Source organism: Acanthisitta chloris, unplaced genomic scaffold, assembly GCF_000695815.1.
Source record: "Acanthisitta chloris isolate BGI_N310 unplaced genomic scaffold, ASM69581v1 scaffold17430, whole genome shotgun sequence".
Classification (NCBI taxonomy): Eukaryota; Metazoa; Chordata; class Aves; order Passeriformes; family Acanthisittidae; genus Acanthisitta; species Acanthisitta chloris.
In genome coordinates, this window is record NW_008650104.1 from 23,981 (window position 1) to 45,058 (window position 21,078).

The window sequence follows — 21,078 nt, forward strand, 5'->3', positions numbered from 1 at the left end:
AGTTTCACCATGAACTATTTGTTGGGGAAAAAGAATAAATTCACCCTGCAGAAATTTCAGGCATATGAACATCTGTGTCAAAACTATGTCAACAAAGTTATTTACAAAATCACCCTTCTTCAGGAAATGACAATAGGAAGCAGCCCACCCTCCAGAAACAGATTTATGTTGAGCAGAGCATTTCAGTGGGGCACATTCCACCAACATTAAGCTATACATTGCAGGTATATTTTCTCCTTGAGTGCTGATACTCATAGATCCAGATGGATAAACAAATGGCTAGAAGAGTAGAGTTGTAATAAAATTCCTAGCCAAATAATGATGTCAGGTTACTTAAATTGTACTTAATGTCTTAATTTCTACTATATATGTAATTGCAAAGTCTTCAATAGCACTATGATACCACCCCACCTTCAGCACCTACAAGCCAATTATTTATTGTATCACTTTCTAGTCTGACGAGATGAGCTGCTAACCGGTCATTATAAATGATAAAGAAAAATTAAAAGATGGAAGTCTACTGGACTGTCATGCAAATCACTTCGTGCTGAATCACAATATATTCAAAATAGTTGCCACCTGCCTCCTTCATAAAATGATAATACTGATTTGTGTTTTCTTGTTACCAATTTGTCTTGTTTCAGCCACAATTCAAATTTTCACCTGGCGATTCCACAAAGGCTGAAACAGTGGCCAGTCTTCTAAAGATTGAACCCACATATTTCCTAATGATCTCTGGAGAAAAAAACTTACTGAGAATCTAGTCACAACTCATACTCCTCCTACCAACACTGCCATTTTGATTAAGTGACAGGTGTCAATGGTGGCAGGTGACAACTTTGAGATTTGTACTTAAAGCTCTGACTGTACATTGATTCTATTTAAAGCACTGAATTTCTAAAGGTAATGAGCTTCAATATTGCCCGTGATACCACAGACCCATCACCCTCCTTGAAACGAGCAGTTTGATCAAACCCCCCATGATTAGAGCACCTCCCTGTGCTGCCAGAATTGAGAACAGGGACTGTACCGTCCGGCGTTGCCTGCTGACGGGGTTTTTTACATTTGACGTAATCGTGGTCAACTGGAGTGGCTGTGTAAGGTGGGGATGTCAGACCTGGACCCGAGGATGAGGGGAGGGAAGTCCCAGGGCCTGGCACTGTTCCAGCTGAAGAGTGAGAGTCTTCATCAATCATGCAAGGTTTTTCTCTGGGAGGGGCAAGAAAAAATATAAAGCGTTAACATACTGGGGACATGTATAAAGAACAAAAGGAGACAACATATTATTATAGCATTTCCAATACAGCAATCAAATCTTACTAACAAATTCTAAATGATGGATTTCTAGTACAAGTCCTATTCCTCCCTTGTCACTGGTCCACAGTAAAACATTCTTTATTTTGCAGTTGTTAAAAAGACAAATTATGAGGACTAAAATCTCTTATTCTTTAAAATAAAGGTAGTTTGCTTTTGCATTTTTTAATAGCTGATTTTAAAAATAATTATTACTAATAAATAAAAACGAGGGTTTCAAAATGGACCACAAGATTCAAATTGTTCTATTTCCTTTCCTTCCCATCTATTCTGTGCCAATTATTAAGATATCAGAGTAGCATATACAGCAAACTGCTACTTGGATTTTAGCATGTAATCTTACTCACAATACCTGAATACTGCAAGCATCAGAGTGAATTCTAAGCCCTTTGTTTTGTTCATATTTCACTCACCTTTATTTTGATACTTGATTACCCAGCACTTTATTAGCATACATGCAGAGGATACTTCTGGAAATTAGCACTCACTTTTCTGCAACTTTTGGTGTGTTCTTCTCCTCACCCCTGGCAAATGGTCCCTCAGAAGCTTCTTTCATGAAACTAACTAGTATCTCTGCATCTACTCCAGAGTCTGGTTTCCCCACAAGTTTCAAAATAGAAGCATGAAGTCGAAAGTATACCTAGAAAACACCAAAGTCCATGTGGTCTCTAAAGAATTCACAGCTCTGCAATCTATTACAAATAGTCTTTTCTCTGTAGAAACTGCAGAAGTTAGTAAAGACAGATATCCGTTACCAAAACTTACCTCACCAGGACTTTCCCTGTCTTTGAAAGTTGTTTCTAAATTACAAGATCTAAACACTGTACAAATTTTATGGAATACAACAAAGCAAGCAGAGCTGGTCTCCTTGGAAGCAAATCACCACTGGGTATGTTCTAGATCCACTGTTTTTACCAAACAACACAGTGAAAGCAAAGGTGTTACAACTCCTGTTTCAACTCATGCACCAACTTATGCTTCTACAGGTATGAGATGCTTCTGAACTCTATCCATGCTTGATTCTTGTAAAAACTGACTATCGAACTGTGTGCACCAAAATTCAGAAGTGGAATTGCTACCAACCTGTCCAAACTGTCTTTAAAACAAAACCAGCCTGAAGAACAGGCTCCATTTCAAGTTAGTCTTGTAAAAGTTCCCAGATGCAGAGTACCATGTACATGTGCCTAATAACCTGAACTAATAGTCACTGGTATTCCATCATCTGTAGAGTACAAGTTTTTCAAGCTGACATGTTTAACTTGCTTTTACCTCCAATGCTTCCATGGCAAGTTCTGGTGGATTATGGTAGTGAATCTTCTTTGGATATCGAGCAGCCTCCTCGTGCAAGTAATGACCTGCCTGTTTGTAATGGAGCAGATAGACAACAGGAGGCTGTTTCTGCTTCTCTGCAATCTTCCCCAGCATGTAGTGGATAAGCCACTCCTCTTCATCACCATCTCCCTCGCAGCGAGATGCTGACGTAAAACACAACTTGGCTGTCTCCAGCATACTGTCCCGACGCTCCTCCATCTGTGAGAGAACCAAGTGTTGTGATCCACGAACTCACTGGGGCTGAGATGAACAACTCTAAAAATACACTACTGCTTTCATACAAGCACATAAACAAGGTACAGCATTTAAAACACTTTCAACCTAGGAGACATAGAATTGATCTAAGGGATCAAATACAGCCCACAAAATGTGTTCATGGAGAGAGTTTTGTTCATTTCAGTACCTGCTGACACAAACCACCAGAACAAAACACTGAGACAGAAGTGTAAGAATATGCATATAAATAAAAATCTGCAAAATAACAAAACAATATACATGTCTACAGAAATTCTACTGCTTTTTCACAGCTGTAATTATCTTAACTCTCCAAAGAAGAAAACCTACTTGCTTTGTTCTGCAGCTGAAGTTTGACAGACTCACTATGGACCACTCTCATTTGTGAAGAAATATATTTCCTCTTGCTTGCAATGTATCAAATTTTCAGCTGAATAAGGTAAGAACACTCTCCCCCCATCAAAAAAAAAAAAAAAAAGAAAACCAGCAGCATACATTAAAGCTAACTGCCAATAAAGTCATGTAAAAAACTAGGTCAAAAGATGCATTAATGTAATTTTCTTTCTTTGAAAGAGATATTTATAAATTTAAGTTGTGTGGCTCTAACCCAAAACTATAACATAACTTTTCCATTCCTAAACATTTTGAAAGGAGAAGAAAATAATAAGGTTTTTATGCATGAAAAACCTATTCTTAAAGAGACATATCTCTGGGAGGGAGATGATATTGTTCCAATTTATCTTTTAGTATAACAGAGTTTTGCTTAGTAAATGATGCATTTTTAATATACTCACTTTACAAAACCCAAAGATTTATGTAGTCCTAAATAAACATTCCCATTTACTCCTCAACTTGGAATATCTGCTCTGCATTGTACCTTTTAGCTGATAATATGAAATAGCTCCAGCACTATCCCTGGAATTCTTCAGCAGGTCCCTCATAGCCAAGAGGCCAAAAGACCAAACTTTTGATAGATCAAAGACATAAAACGTAATAACTTCATTTTCTGAGGAGTTAGTTTTGGAGCTCTTGGATGTAATAACCCTCCAAGAGCAAACTCTTCTGTTAACTGTAATTTCAAACATACTATTTAATAAACAATTTGTTCTCTTTTAATACACATGCTTATATCATCTTTCTTCTCAGAGGACAAAGTGTTTAAGGGAAGAGCAGAGTTAATGCAGTGACAGAGGCAGCTCAGATGCAAGACCCATCCCCTCACTGCACACACCTTCTCCTGGAAACAGAGGTTGTTCCCAGTACTGATCTCTATAGGTCAAACACTGAAAGTTTTACAGATTATAGCAGAGTAGCAGCACTTCCTTTTTTCATTCTGCTGCCAGTTGTGAACTACATAATATTTTGGAAGTCAGAATACCTACATAAAAAAAAAAGTTTAATGGTCCAAAAAAATAGACAAAACATTTTCCCAAGCAACTCTTATCACAGTCCAAGTGTATTTAGAATTGCTCGTTTTGGCTCAGCAATAAACTTCCTAGCAACTCTTAACTTTTTCATTATCTCCATGCAGAAAGAGCTATTGACTTTATAATAACTCTACTGATGAAAAATCTACCAATATTCTCATTCTGATCTTTTGCTTAAGCAAATGGTCCAAAAACACAGAAAAAGGGGAGGATGTCTTTAGACACAAGACATGACATATGGACACAGACATCAGAGTAATTCCTGATCTTTCCACTATTTAAATATGTATACATTTCACCTTTTCCTGGAAACATTGCATGACATTTACAGAAAGGTAAGGTAAATATAATTCCCCTTTCCAGAAGGTTACAATAATTTTGTGTCACCTTCAAAAGATAATTTAAAGATCAGGCTCAAACTGATTTTACACAAGGAAAAGAAAGGAGAGAAAACCCACCTGTAAATGCTGCTTGACACCATCAGCTTCTATGAATATTAGAAGTCTCAATATTACCAAGTAACCACACAGTCTCATATGTGGAATACAGCATGTAAGTATTTCATGCAAAAATTTACTGTGTTAGAAAAGATAATTTACGATTTCATACTCCTCTCAGTGAGCTCCCACCTGCTGCACAACTTCAGGGGGAAGTTCCGATTTCCACTGCTTAAGCTGTCGGGATGCAAAGGAATGTAAGGCATAGGAAATGGTGCCATACTCGATCCACAAGGACAGGTTGGAGCTGTCAATCTCCAGGGCACGCTTGAAGCAATTCAAGACAGGAGTAGAGTGTTTCCAGATTGGGCCATCACTCTTTAGTTCATTAGAGTTCAACTTGTCCTGAATGCGACTCGCTCGAGCCAAAGCCATGCCAGCCCAGGAATCAAACCTATGCAAGAACATAACACGTGAACAAACTCCCCCTAAACATTATACTGAAGGCATAGACGAGATTCATCTTGTTATATCTGCAACTTTCTCTTCCTTTCATCATACACTCCCTCAAAACAGATTTCTGCATCTCCTCCTCCGCTCAGAGTGGAACAGAAGCTGCATAGCCTAAATCACACTGACTTCATTAAAAAAGGTTTCCTAATAAAGCACTGTCCCCAGCAACTGCCACACATGGAAAACAGATGAAATATCAAGGTTTATTTGCCATGCATAACCAGCATATCTGTACTTCTAATGGCAGCACTGCCACTGACTTTTTTCTCTCAGTAACCACAGAGTCCTCTCCAAGCATTGTTACCCTGTATGTCTGAAGCAAGTCATTATGACATCTTGTATGGCTGGACTGAACTGGGAATAAGTGCTTATCATAATCATTTTCCAAGATAAAAATTATAAAAACAAAATTGCATTCAAGTAGGAAAACTCTGAGGAACTCTAATTTCTGCCTGAGGGACTGTTGAGAGTCTAACCCTGTATTTATTACATCACTGATAACACAGACTGAGGGGAGTTCCTGGGTACCAGAATCTCACATTAACATCTGAGGTCAATTGCTCTGCAGTTTTTCAATTTTAACATGATTCTAACACCAAAGGAATAATCATAATGCTCTCACATTTTTGCTTGTAATTTCTCGATTCCAACTGAAAACCCATTTCTGGGTCAAGTGACCTCAATAGTCAGATTCCTGAGGGGAATGGAAGGGAAATCGTAGCACAGACATTGGAAGAAGTAACATCTCATTTGACTGGCTTAAAAATACTATGTTACCACAACAAAATGTCACACACGTTAAAGTAAAAACACATTCTACTCATTTATTTATGAACTTAGGTTTTAAAATATCAAAACGAGAAAAATGGGGATGGGTGTGGTATTGGTAATTTCTTTATCAGGCTTCAAACAAAAGTTTTAGCCATTTGCTCCACACAAGTCCCAGACTAGAAGATGCAATAACATTAAGCTGCAGCTATTTCCTCTGTAGATTTCACATCTAAAATTGCTCTGTGCCTTCACCTTCCCTTTTGTCTCTGTTATGTGACTGGATTTAGAAACAATTTTCTTGTCTCAAATCTATCAAATTAGGGGTTTTGTCACTGACCCTGATCTATCAACTTCAAGGAGAATTAAAATGATAACTGACACCTAATATGCAAACTCTCTATTTAATCAGTAAATTTAAAGATCGTTTCATTTCATTTTAGAGGACTTGCTGTTCAAAATATGCTTTATTTTTAAGATGAGAGAACTCAGTCTTGGTGGTATCTCATTGAGTTGTAAATGATCAAGAAACGAGGTGATTTTGTTTAAATACTACGTAAATACTTGACTTGGATTCTCTGAGTAGCTCTCCAGCAGCAAAATCAACACTTTTAGAGAGAGGTCAGACTAAACAGTAAATCCACTACAGAATGCCATTTGTGCTATAGCTGTGCTACTAAACAGTGACATTTTTCCTTCTTTGTCATGTATGAACATGCTAAAGCAAAGAACAAAAGGTGCAAACAGTTCATTATGCACAGTTATTCCTTATTTTAATTCAGCTTCCCCCCTCCCATTTTTGGCTTAAATTTCAAAACAATCCAATATCTAACACGAGGTTTTGGGTTTTGTTTGGTTAGTTGGGTTGTTTTAGAGATGGCCTTAATTACACAAAACCAGCTGTCTGCTTTGAAGTACTGAAATAAGTGAGAAGAATGAGTGATGTGCCGCAGGAGTCAGTAATACTAACCTGTTTGGACAAATACAGATGTCATGCATGTAAAATTTAATGGCCTTAGACTGCTCTTTGTTCTTGAAATGATAATCTGCCAGAAGATAATACAACTCAGTCACCACTGGTGGAGAATAGTCTGCACCCTCTGGGAGTGATGGTGCCTGAAAACAAAAACAGGAAAAGTTCATACTGAATGAGCTGCACACTTGCTTTGTCTTTGCAGTGTGGAAATAGTCTTTCCACCATGGAATATGAAGACAGTGAATACAAAGAGAGTGAGAGCATTTCAGAGACACACAGAGCACTGACAAACACTAACGAACATCTCGCACTGACTCCATATTAACCAATATTACACCCTGCCATCCCAAGACTCGAAGCTTTAGTGATGCCATTCTTAGTTTCTCCCAGTGTAATTACCTGAGGAAATCCAACACCATAGAATAAATCATTCCACCAATAATCTCAAAGTCAATGTAAAAAATAGCAACAATAATTTTTACTCCTTTCCATTTGGTTTTTTAAAAACCAATTAATTCTACCTTGCTGCATGTTCCTTCAATATAGGCAGAGACAGTCTCTAGGCTTAACATGGGCTTGTCTGTTCGAGGAACAATTGTAGCAGTTTTCTTCAAAAGGTTGGCCAAGTCAGCAGACACTGTGCTGGTTTTGTAACTGTCAAATTCTGGAAGAGTTTTAGGCTTAAAATATTCAAACATGAACAAAGCATCTTCCCATGTCAGATCAACCTGAAGAAGGAGATGAGAGGGGGGAAAAAATTATTCCAAATTCAAAACTTCAGGTTTACTAATGATGAGTTCCTATGTCCTCTCTAGTTCATAGTTTGGTTCTAGCAGGAACCAAATTAAACCTCCAAAGAACAGAACTAAGGTGCTCACAAATACAGCGTACTGCTTACTGATCTAACAGACTAAGGTACTGAGCTGGCATTTCGTGTATGTCACCAGAACATAAAGCCATTCTGCTGCTTAGAAGATTTGCTCACAAAAGTTGTTTATAAGCAGTAATTGATTATACCTCAGATATGGAGAACTCAACACCTTCAATTTCAGACTGAAGTAAGAAGAATAAATGAAATGAGAATCAGACAAAACTCTGAGGCTCAAAAATCTTCAAAGTCTTTACAGAAAGTTATTTCCAGAATTTATTCCTCATTTTCCCTTCACTTTTCTTTCTTGAAAGAAAGAACAACTTAATTTAGAACTCTCTTCTGCTAGACTAAGTTTTCCTCCTTTTATTGTTCACCTTATCCCTTAAAGTAAACTTTGCTCTGTAGTGAGAATGGGGAGGTTGCAGAGGGAAATCTCCTTATACCTCCCCTTTTTTTAGTTATATCCTTTTCACATTACCTTCGTTTTCTAACATGTAGGTTTAAGATACAGAATTCCCAAACAGTCACTGAGCAGTAACATGACAGTATTGGTGTATTCTGAAGGTCTGTTCAACAGAGCCAGACAAGTTTCACTTGTATGAAGAGGGTTTTGATTGATAATTCTATCATCATCTGCATTTGGTAAGTGCAAAGTCATCTGAGGGTTTTGAACAAAACCAAAGATGTTTCAAGGCAGAGCATTGTATCACTGATCTGTTCATTCTCTCCCTTCCTTAATACTACAACCCTCTTCCTGAGGCACTCCGGAGTTGCTCTTCTCCCAAATTCAACTGCATTTCACACATTTCTCAAGCAGCTATCAGATATTTACCATCAGAGATGTCAAAAGAAACGATCAAAAATTTTTAACACTGACATTTCTCACTTTCATAACCTGCAAGGCTCCTAAAGTTTTCTTCTCTCAAGCTGACTTTTCCTCTCTAATTTTCCTCAACCTCGAACTTCTTCTCAGCTGAAAACAGGAAAGCGATAGCTTAATAAAACCATTTTCTTAATATTTTCAAGGTGGCAGACTACTGAGAACAAGACTACACTAGCATTTAACTTAAAATATCTGACTTGCTATAGTTATAATTTTTACAAATACGAAAGCTTTTTGTTTATTTTCTACAATGTATAAAATACATAAATTTTACAAGGAAATAAAAGCAGTATTTCTCCAACATGTACTGAGGTGCATTAAAACCAAACAAGGGTGTGCATTTCTCATGGACATGAAATAACATATAACTTACCTGCCGTACTGAGTGCTCTTCTAGGTACCTTGCTTTGCTTTTTTTGCTAGGGAACCCATACAAACAATAAAAGCACTGTTCCAAGGCTGTTTCCAGCTCTTCCTTGTAAGGATGAGTATCTTCAGAAGTAGATGCTGCAAGTTCTTTTTCTAGTACGTGAACCTACGAGCCAAATATCAAAGAAAAAGTCATCTGCACCTGTCTGAAGGCAGATGATGAGAACAACATTAAGGAACTACATGCATTTTCCCCCAATTACAACCAAATGTTGCACCCAGATTTCTGCAGACTAGTCTCACACAAGTCACTTCTGTGGCACTGCAGCTGCATTAAAGTGCTTTTCTCTTTCTTCCTATGTTAATTCATCAACTCTTATATTTTATCAATCAGATTGGATATCAGCTTCATGTTTCCGACTTAAGATCATTCAGAGTTTTTCAACATACCAAGTTGCTTCTGTGAATATAAATACAACAGTGTTTCCTGTGAGTAAGGAAAAGACAGAAGAATTTCTGCCCTGATTCACAAATACCTATTTCCTCTGCATGGAAAAAGGGGGAAGGAGAGGACTTTGGAGAAAAAGCAGGAGCAGTTAATGAAAATCTGGCTAAAAGCACTATAGAATTGCACAGTATGAACAGTATTACACAGATGGCTACACACCAAGGAAAGCAGCTGGATTGATCCCAAATGACTAAACACTGTAGCAAGTTGCTATCTTTGCCTTCAACATCACAAGAAGAAGCACCCAGCAGTAGCATATTTTGGAAGAGGCTAATACCTTAAGACGTTCATTAAAAAACCTGCAACTGAATAGCAAAAGATAAAAGGTAATTCTTTGAAAATCTTCACTAAGCTTCTGTAAAGAGCAAACTTAAAAGGCACACACTCCAGGAAGACATTTCAAAATCAATGAAAACATGTTCACCAAGAATAATCTGTGTAGTGGGATTCTGGGTCTTTATTTCAAAACCAAAACCAAACCCACATGTAATGACTGAGGTTCAGGATCCAATTCCAATGTGTTCACTATGAAATTTCAATTAAAAAATGAAATGTCTAATTAGAAATTACATTAGTATCTTACATATCCAACAGCAATACACTCTGTGTGTGTGTCCCCAGTATCAGAGTGCACTGATTCTCTCTAAAGGAAACTCATTTGAGGTGGCAGAAGAAAAATGCTTCTATTGTAATCATCAATTGGGTGACTGAAGGATACAGAAAAACACCAAATTCTCCACTGTGACTTGCCTCAAAGTTTTGAGAAGCTGTATGCTACCAGGAGAGTTCTAACAACTGGTAAGTAATTTCCTTTAACATTTTTCTTGTGTTAGAAAGCATTGACTTTCATTCATTCCTTTTAGTAAGGTCTGACTTCTCCAAACCAGCAACACTTATTCCTCAACACACTGGTCATCTGAGGAGCTTCTCCAGCTGAAATTTTGCAGTCATAAACTGAAAATACAAAACATTCACCTATGTTCAACTCATAAAAATGCTCAACACATTACTTTCACATCACTTCATCTATTGATTTGTCATCATTTACCGGTTTTCAACACCTAGGATTGCAAACTCAGCTACTGATGCATGATGCATGCTACAAGAAGCTTCCCATCATGATGGGCTTTCCTGACAATACAAACACTGCACACTATCACAAGGCCAAAGTCTCTTATCCTACATGTAAGCAGCTCATCTGTAAGTGCAGGGCTTAATTATAAGATGCTGATTCTCTTCTGATTAAAAGATTTGTGCTAAGATCAATGTACCATTTATTAAGAGCCAAATCCTGGAAAAATAAGAGCAAAGACAATCCTTAGCATTTCAATGACTTTTTGAGACACAGCAGACTCCATATTGCTATCATATTCAATAATATATTGCTACCCTGGACAGACTGGTGAACGAACTTTTGAAGTTTACAAAAAATGTAGCTAAATAATCTGAAGGAAAATGTGAACAGCACAGGATACTGAAACAAAAGGTTGATATTCCTACTACTGCAAACAACATCATATTTAACAGCAGTAACAGAATTCTCACTTCAACAGCGTTCAAAACAATCTCCTGTGTTCTTATTCAGCTCTTAAGTTCTTGGTAGAAACCCAGAATTGTTCCTAATAATTCGGACTATTGCTCAAGGACTTGACTAGGGATTAACACCTTCTCTTGCACAACACCTTCACCCACAAGCGACACAATGTCCTCGAGCAAACAGTTCACCTGCAGAAGGTGATAATTTAATACTAGTCTGTAAAACACACTCAGCATTCTTGAAACTCCTTTCTCTTCAAATAATTCATCCCATTTTATCTTCGTCTTTCCGTATCCTTCCAACACCTTCTTGTCTCTGATAACTAAATTCTTGTGCTCAATAATACCATATTATATTTTAGTTTAAGTGGGTAACTCTGTGTGTGAAAATTGAACATTATGTTTAAAGTACCTTGATGACATTTGCAGCTCTCAGCTCTCTGTACTTGTGCAGGTTCACAGAGCAGACTCTCTGACTCCCCAGGCTGGGGATACAGGCACACCATACAGACACAATTTAGATTCAGCACTCAGGAGCACAGGATCTGAGGGCAAGCTCCAGCCTGGAAACAGACTATCTATTTTCATGAAGAACAGTGCCTGAGCTAATAAGCCCTCTGGACCCAAGGCAGATCCCTGCAGAGGCAACTCAGGTGTATCAGCATTATGCTTCTAATACCAGGGAGAGCAGGACACAGAGATAATCTAATAGTTCTGCCCTGAATCAGCCTCAGTTCAAACACTGTTCATTTGCTCCAGCCCTACCAGGGTGAGCTGGCTCCTGCAGACCCCCTCAGGCTCTCTGCTCCATCCTCCCCAGCTGTCTAAATTACTGTCCTAGACACACTGCTGCTCGAATGCAGAGGTAGATGGGGTCTGGCACTGAGCTGTGGCTAATAAGCTCCAGGGAGTGCTGAGAAGGGAAATTAAGAGATTCCTGAGTAGCTCTATGCAGAACTAATCATGATTTTCTCTTGGCTGACGGTAATAAACCTCAATGAAGTCAAGCTGAATCTGTGAAGTGCCACTGAAACGTCCCTGTAGAGCACAGCCACATTATCTAGGCTTTGCCAGCAGCTAGGCTATCCCAGACTGGCACTGCTCTGCTCAGGGAAATGCTGACTGCACTTAGGTTTCTAAGCTAAGGACAAAGTGAGCAAACTGCAATACACATCGACATATTCTCCTTCAACCACAGGAAATTTCTTTCCTGGTGTAACAATGAGACCTCAAGGAATTATCTTAAAGAGGCCAACAATGAATGGCTAAGTCCTTTCACCTAATAATGCTACAGCATTACTGCCCAGACACCCATTTCTGGAGCACATTAGAACTAACACACCCAAGTGATCAACAGAGCAAAGAACAGCCTTCAGCCACAGGGAAGTGAAGGGCTGAAGTAATTCTTCATTCTCATCATCTTTTTTCAACAAAACTATGTATATTTTAAGTTACATTTCATTACGAAAATGAAAACAATAGAATCACTATTTTTTCAGTCTGTGGTATAAAATCAAGGTAGGTATAAATCAAGCAAAACAAATTTATCAAATGCAGGACAACTAAACACTTCACAGCTTCAGGACCAAACCCAGGTTACATCACAGCATGTGTGAATAATCAACAACATTGCAGATGTGCAGCTGAGGACAGACAATTGACTGCAACTCTTTACACCTGTGATTCGGAAGAAACAAATAACCAAGTTTAACTACAAAATTCAAAACTGAATCTTCCTGGCTGACAGCTAAACATGCTCTTTTTACACGATAAATAGTATTTAAGTACACTGAAAATGTGCAAACTTTACGTAACACTTGACAAATTCAGTTCTGTGAAGTGAGCAACTTATTTAGAATCACTGAGACAGATGAATATGGAATCCCACTGCGTTATTTTAGCAGCAGTTTTAAAGACAACGCCACAGTTTTTGTCAGCTTGTGAATGATGTACAGTACTATCAGACTGCTTGGGTATTCCTACCTCCCTTTCCAATCCCACGAACAAAAGAAAACACTACTGCAAGAAGCAAAACAGAGGAGAATAATTAGAAGAAAACGATTATTCTTCTCAGTGAGGTAAATCCATAGAATCATAGAGTTTTAGGAGTTGGAATGGACCTTACAGATCATCTAGTCCCAACCCCCTGCCCTGGGCAGGGACACCTCCCACCAGACCAGGATGCTCAAGGCCTCATCCAGCCTGGCCTTGAACACTGCCAGGGCTGGGGCAGCCACCACTTCCCTGGGCAACCTGTTCAGTGTCTCACCACCTTCACAGTTAAAAACATTTTCCTAATATCTAATCATTTTAAGTCCAAAGAACAATGGGAAGTATGACAGAACAGATCAATTGGAAAAGGTCTGGAATGACAAGTCTTTGCTCTTCAGATTAAACTCACTACAACTTTCATGTGCTTGTGAGGGAGAAGAAGGAAAGTGGATTTAAAGTATAATTTTAACACGAAAACAAGGCAATAATCTAATATAACTCTGAAGTTCTTTCCTGCTTACAGATGTGGGTTGACCAGATAACTTCCAAAGATTCTTTCCAAACTCAATTATTCGACGATGCTAACACTTACATAGAACTTGAGCAGAGCCCCATCTGAATTGCAACACCAGGATCTTCTTCCCAAATACTCATGAGCAGTGTTCAGCAGCATAAGTGAAGAAGGCAACATGGGCGTATCAGGACTCACTGGAAGAAAGAAGTTGGTAAATATTCAAGTAGCACAGAACTGAGTTAAATCCAATGAGTCAATGCTTCAACTGGCAATAAGAAGTTTCCCCTGTGATAAGAAAGTCAGGCTTGCAGAGCCCTCTACTCCCTTCAGCCAGCAAGGTAAGAAAACAAACAAGTATTTTCTTATCTATATTCCAGAGCTAGCTGGTAAGGGGCTCAGCTCCAATATGTAAAAGTGAATAAACAACCCACCTTCTTCTCCCTGGTTCTGCTGCTGCTGGCAGCAAAGGGACCGAAAAGCATCTTCCTCATGCTGGATGATCCTGTGCAGGATAATCCATGGAAGCACTGAGGAGACATATGGTTCTTTTGGTTCTTCCTGGACTGCCATGCTGCAGTCTATAATCTAATACAGAAGCAGACATTATACAGGCAAAGTGAGTGAAACAAGGTCAGGTGTGAAACCATTCCAAACAACCAAAGTTGGCAAAACATTCTATCCTAAGGAAATCATCTAAAGTTGAGTCTCAGCCTCTCACAGCGAGAGGCTGTAAAAATGCTACACATGAGAACAACTGGTAGGAGAAAGGTAGAAGATTATTTCCCCTACCCTGACATTCCTCTTGCATCCTTATTATCCATCTAGATATTATGCTGTTAGTATCACATACAAACAATTCAAAGTAAGCAAATACAGAGCATGAATTCTTAGCCTCATTATCACACAATAAATTTATCTACAACCCAGCAGGGAAGAGGAACTTACTTAAAAGAACTCCTGAATTCTCTGCCAGGTCTTATAACAACAGTTATAACGAACAGAACCAACTAGAATCATTAAGAGATGGTATATAAATGATGTAACTGAATACTCTTCAGATTTCAATTATATTCCATACCCTTACACAGTGAGTGTGATTTTGTGAGTAGTGAAGCTCCTTGGCTTTTCCTGAAGTAAATGGAGATTTGAGAATTGCAAGCACAGTGAATTTGGACATTACTTAGGCCAGCTTCTTAACAGAGCTGAGCCTGCCTTTTATTACCTGGACTGAAAAATATTTATTCAGTAGTTGTAAGGTTTGACAGTACTTTCTAAGGCTAAAATTAATTGTACTCATAACGCTAGAAACACTTTGCACATCACTTTTTTCCTGCTCTGTTCTCACCACCCTCTCTGTTTTCACTAGAAAAACCCTTAGCTTGGCCAGCACTTGCAAGCAACTCTACCATGTTTGTAGGGTTATGGGATCTTGTCTTCTAGCCCAAAGCACACACAGGCAAGATCAATGCCAAAACTTACAAACTGCACCCAGGCAGCTCAGTCAGTCTTCACATTATCACCATTTCCAATAGCCTAAGAGAACAGTGCTGTTCCTTGGCTTATCTTACCACCATTCCTTGATTATTTTAGGTAGCTTGGTGTCTGAAGGTACCTGCTGGTGCTGATTCTGGCACAGGTGTCCTCAGGGCATCTCTAATATACTGAAGACTATGATAATGCTCCTATAATATGGCAATACTCATCTTCCCCCAACCAGAATGTGACCAAACCCATCCCTGTGAGTGGGTGGGAATTCAGACAGCAGCTGTGTCATGCCTGGAGGTCTCTAGCACACAGTACATCTCTCCTAATGCAAGTGAACAGGTTACCTGAATCAGGTTGTTTGTTAATCGAACCAGACTTGGTGTTATAGAAGAGTCTTTCAAGATGTCATTAACTGATGATAACAAAGTATCTATTCCTGCGAGCAGCTGTGTTACCGTAGCAACCCACTCCTCTTTAGCAGAGGCTGCTGTCATGTTCATCATCTGCTGAATTGCTTCATTCAAGGCAACGTCTGAGCATTCAAAGCATTGCTTGTAATCTTTCAGTTTGAGCAGGGAGTCCTAGGGAATGTAAATATGAAAAAAATCTATGGTAACAATGAGGGGTTTATTTTAAACATGAATGCACAGCAGGGCAAAGCAAAACACTATATACAGTTAATGTGGTTACTTTAATGAAATAAAATAGAACACTTTTAAATCTAACACTAAAACGGGCAATAGGAGCTGCATGGATCCCGCATGGCAAATATACAAGCAGGGTCTAAATTTTTAAAAAATCATCACAGAATCTTTCAGCTTTAATAAGAGCGGAAAGAAACAGTCAGGAAAGGGATGGCTGTAGGTCTAGAGTTCTAATGATCTGCAGTTGAATATAGCCCCTACAGAAACAGGGTTTGGACCTTTATGATCCTATGCTACCATTTTATTACTTCATAAATAATAAATTAACAAGTACAAGGCAAATGTTACAGCAATGTTCTCCTGCTTCTTTCTACTCTACAAAGGTTGGGTCACAAGATGGCATGGAGGCTCTAGGATTTGATTAAGGCCAGTTAAAAGAGCATCAGTCTTCTTTTGTGCAGACTTTTTTCCCAACCCCCAGATAACCTGATAAGCTCAAATTGTTCCCATAGCTGAGCCAGTTTGTATACTTATTTTCATAGTATCAAATGGACTAACTCCACAGCAATTATACTGGATATATCTATCAACAGTTTCTCATTCGTGCAGGACATTGTATCATGCAAATAATTCGTGTGCTAGATAGCTAAGTTTCAGAATGTTGTAAGTCACCATGTAGCCAACAGCAGCAAAAGCAGGAAGCATTCACAGCAGGTGCAGACAGCATGAATCCATAGCATAAGATGTCTCAGCAAATGATTCAAGTTTATTTGACCTTAAGATTTTTCTGGTCAAGTTTATTTGACCTTACGATTTTTCTGATTTCAGGTAGGCCTCAACATCTTGTATCTTTAGCCACATTCTCAGTCAGCAAAAGCTGGCACATTGCTAATGATGTCAACAAAGCTATGCTGTTCAGAGCACTTACAGATTTGGTTCCATGTTTTCCTTTGTAAGTAAGACTTGTTAGCCATTAGCACACACTCAAGAAATCCTTTCATATTGTTCTCAAGAGTAAGTCTTAATCCCTTAGTAAAACAGATCTTTTAAGAAACAAACCAAACCTGTAGGAGAAGCAGCTGTGCTGGTCTCTCTGGTATGGAGGTTACGAACGCCAGATGTTTTGCTCTGCCATAGCCCAAAGTTGGACGAAGCAGATGCACCACTGCATTATAATCCCCTGCCTCATACAGTCGCTGGATCTCTTCCAAAGACTGGCATCTCTCCAGAGATTTGAGGTTCTTCTCAATCTGCAAACATCACCGACTATGTAATCCAATTTTTAATTTTGTTTTCACATGTATTTCACTACTGACACTTCTCCTAGCAGTTTAGTTGTAAAGCTATGGGAACTCTACAGCGACATCCACGAATATAAATCAGAAAGAAAACACCTACCATGTAATACTTCACCCATTCCACAGATTCTTAATGAATATATAGTGTATGACTATGGAAAATAAAGAGGTGACTTGTGACAACCAACATGGCTTCACTAAGGGCAAACCATGCATTACAAATCTGGTGGCCTTCTATGATGGGGTTACAGCACTGGTGGATGAGGGAAGAGTGACTGATGTCATCAACCTGGACTTGTGCAAAGCATTTGACACTGTCCCACAATGTCTATGTCTCTAAACTAGAGAGACTTGAATTCGATGGATGGAACTTAGATTTGATGGTGGATATGGAATTGGTTGGATGACTGCAACTCAAATTGTGGTCAAGGGTTTGATGTCCAAAGGGAAAGCAGTGATGAGTTATGTTCCTGAGGGGTTGGAATTGGGACTGGCATGTTTTTAATGTCTTTGTTGGTGACATAGACAGTGGCACTGAGTGCACCCCCAGTGAGTTTGCTGATGACACCGAGCTGTGTGGTGTGGTATACACTGGAGGGAAGAGATGTCACCCAGACATGCCATCTCAAGCCTGGACAGGCTTGAGAACCTGTGCAAACCTCATGAAGTTCAACAAGGCCAAGTGAAAGGTCCTGCACGTGGGTCAGGGCAATCCCAACCACAAACACAGGCTGGGTGGAGAACAGATCTAGATCAGCCTTGGGGAGAAAGATTTGAGGGTGTTGGTGGATTAGAAGCTCAACATGATCCAGCAAGGTGCTATAAAGATTTAAACTTTATTGCCTTCTAGTCCAAAATCAACACACTTCTACACTGCAAGAACACATCCATCAGAGGGACTTCAACACAGGAGATGCCATGTAAAAGTGCACACAAGTTGTTACGTGAAAAACAGACTTCTGAAGCAGAGAGCTCACTTAAGCAAAGATGAAATTCATGTTTAAGAACAGAAAATAAAACACTGACTCAATACTCCTCTGCTGTACACACAGCTGCTTTAATAGCTTTATTTTGCATACATGCAATCTAAAGTTGAACAAGACCTACAGACCCAAAACTGTCTTTCTGAAAAGCAGAGGATGGGCTTGACATCATCTTTAAACTATGAACCTCTCCTTTCACTCTTAGCTATAGTAAACTTCCATCACACAAGAGCTAATTCCCAGATGACATTTGAAACCAGAGGAGATGGAATGGGAGGGAAAGGGGAACATATACCTAAACATGAGTTCTTACCTCTTCCAAAGAAACAACAGAGTCAACGTGCAGATTGGGTAAGCGTATTACGATGGTGCACTCATTGCCAGCTTTAGCCTGTGTGGCAGTGCAGTTCTGTAGCATTTCAGTGCAGATATCATAGTTTTCAAGTGCCTGTTCCATGTCCCCCTATAGAAACAATATGGAGGAAAACAACCAACCAAAACAACCCTAGAGTTCTGACTGCAGCAAGGGCTTCTAAAGCATGCAGAAAATGTTATTTAAATTCAATGCAGGCACTGCCAGTGTGATTACTGCACATCCTCCCATATAAACAACAAATCCAACTGACAATCTCAGATTCAACAAAAAATAAATCAAAAGTGCAGTATATCTTACCCATTACTTCAACAAGAGGTACAACAAATCAGAAAAATAGAACCCAGCTTGCATAAATCTTAAAGATTAGTCTGGATTGCTAAAATCCCTTTCTCTTCAAAACATGGAAAAGTAAAACAGTAGAGATAACTTCTGCTTGTGCAAATAAAACACCGAAGAAGAAATATTCATATACTCTGCAAAGTGAATACATTCTACTTGCTCTGTGCAGCTAAAGTAGTTACTGAACTCGAGAGGTCAGGAGAGGAACACAAACTACACAGGAAAAAACACAACTCTGCATATCCCAAGAAAAAATGCCAGTAGCTGTACAGGAACTCTTATTTTTCCTCAAGCAAGTTTATTACAACGGAATCCTTAGGTGCAAATAAAAGAAAAGAAATGGAAAGAACAAGTTAGTTCACACTTACGAAACTGACTAACATAATCAGTTGACAATTGATTTCAATGTAATTAACGCATTAAAAACCCTCTTTGATGTCCTGAGGAAGTAAAATTTAGAGGGAAAGAAAGACTGGGATCAAATAACATCTCTTTCAAATTATTCCCTTAGTGATAGGTTTAAAATTCCTCTTCAAAATCTGAATAGTAAATTAAATGTCTTCAAAAGAAGAGTCATGCTACTTTGAAAAAGCAGAGGGGAAAGCAAAAAAACCAGAATCTGCTTCAGTAAGAATCTGTGCTTTGGACTGCCTGGGACTTTGATGGTACCCACTAGTCCAGGTCCCCAAAAATCTGTGTTCTGCAGCTACACAATACTATTCCAAATAACTTTAGCACAAATGAATTTTTTTAAGCTGAAGACAAGCTAATTTAAACAAAGACTTATATATTCAACATATCTGAATATTTGCTTAGCATGTGAGACCTCCTACTTAATTTCCACCTCAACCCTTAGGGACAAGTAATTATATTTGATAGTAAAATGAAATCACTCTATTTTGACCTGATTTTATCCACACACTTAAAAGAGCTAAGATTCCTGAATCAGCTGCCTCTATATAACACTGACTTTTATTTGGGGAAAGTTTTATTTGTTAGATCAGAAAGCCAACAAACCTGCAGGGCTAGAAAACGAGCTTTCAGCCAATAGACCCGAGAGACAAACTCCATCCAGCCTTCCTCAAATAAGTCTCGTTGTGAAGATGCAAACGACAACTGCAACAGGTCTCCCAAAAAATGAGTTCCTGGGAAGTCAGGACCAAACCTCCCATTCACAGAGGCAGCAGGACAATTTCGTGGAGAAACTGCAAATCAATTAATTGCATTGTAGAATCATAGAATTTAAGGGTTGGAATGGACCTTACAGATCATTCAGTCCCAACACCAGCCCTGGGCAGGGACACCTCCTCACTAGATCAGATTGCTTAAGGCCTCATCCAGCCTGGCCTTGAATACCACCAGGGTCAGGGCAGCCACCACATCCCTGGGCAACCTGTACCAGTGCCTCACTACCCTTAGAGTAAAAGACTTCCCCTCCTTCAGTTTGAACCCATTACCCCTTGTCCCATCATGGCAGTTCCTAACAGAGAGTCACTCTCTGGCTCCCTTGTAGAATAAAATGATTAACATCCCATGGACAGAGTCCCACATACTAGTATTTCAAGGTACTGATCTACTTCAAGGCAAAAAATTGATAGAGCAATGAAATACAGATCTGTAAGATATTAAGGAAACAATAGCTTCAAAATCCAATGAGTTCCTGGAAACATTTTTTCCTATACCTTGAGTGCTTTTAGATTCTGAAGAAAGTAACATCCAGTGCTCACCTGTAGAGCTCTTCCCTTTCCTCAGCAGCCACTGATCTAATTGCAGTTCCATGCAAGAAAGGCTCATCAGCATCATATCCTTCAGAAAAGATAAGGAGATATCAAACAAGAGTACACAGAAAGAAATACATTTAAAGAAGAACAAAAAACCTCTCCAAAATCACTAAATTTGCACTTTACTTCAAAGAAAACCTTTATCTTGTCCTCTTGGGATTTCTATTCCCAAGCTATAACTACTTTTTCTTCCTAAAGCTGTATAATAGCTTTACAAATCAACAGGTACAAAACAAAACAACACTTACAAGAAGCTTTAGAAAAAGAAAAAAATCTCAGCTCATGAAAAAAGGTCAGAACAGCATTGCCTGATGTCAGAAAAAGTGTCATCCTTATTTTTGTATCAGGCTGAAATCAAACTCTATTAAATTGCCAAAGCATGCTATAAGTATGTTTCCAGAACACAGCACAAGTACTGACATTTGAAATATAAGAAGTCTATATTCTATAGTTTTTTTCAATATTTATCTCTGTGACACCACATATGTACTCTAGTCT

At 38.8% G+C, this 21,078-nt stretch overlaps 1 protein-coding gene across 1 annotated transcript in view; it reads right to left on the minus strand.

Moving 5' to 3' along the window:
* The window catches only part of CABIN1 (calcineurin binding protein 1), a gene marked incomplete at both ends in the record, with an annotated part of 45,703 nt that overhangs the window by 16,560 nt on the left and 8,065 nt on the right, over positions 1-21,078 (minus strand). Inside the window, 14 exons of the mRNA XM_009083747.1 lie at positions 1,031-1,209; positions 1,803-1,954; positions 2,584-2,844; positions 4,937-5,198; positions 6,996-7,141; positions 7,523-7,729; positions 9,129-9,290; positions 13,753-13,868; positions 14,106-14,259; positions 15,504-15,740; positions 16,868-17,053; positions 18,398-18,547; positions 19,817-20,004; positions 20,527-20,605. Of these exons, the coding sequence (XP_009081995.1) occupies positions 1,031-1,209; positions 1,803-1,954; positions 2,584-2,844; positions 4,937-5,198; positions 6,996-7,141; positions 7,523-7,729; positions 9,129-9,290; positions 13,753-13,868; positions 14,106-14,259; positions 15,504-15,740; positions 16,868-17,053; positions 18,398-18,547; positions 19,817-20,004; positions 20,527-20,605 (2,479 nt within the window). The remainder of the gene's footprint in view (positions 1-1,030; positions 1,210-1,802; positions 1,955-2,583; positions 2,845-4,936; positions 5,199-6,995; positions 7,142-7,522; positions 7,730-9,128; positions 9,291-13,752; positions 13,869-14,105; positions 14,260-15,503; positions 15,741-16,867; positions 17,054-18,397; positions 18,548-19,816; positions 20,005-20,526; positions 20,606-21,078) is intronic.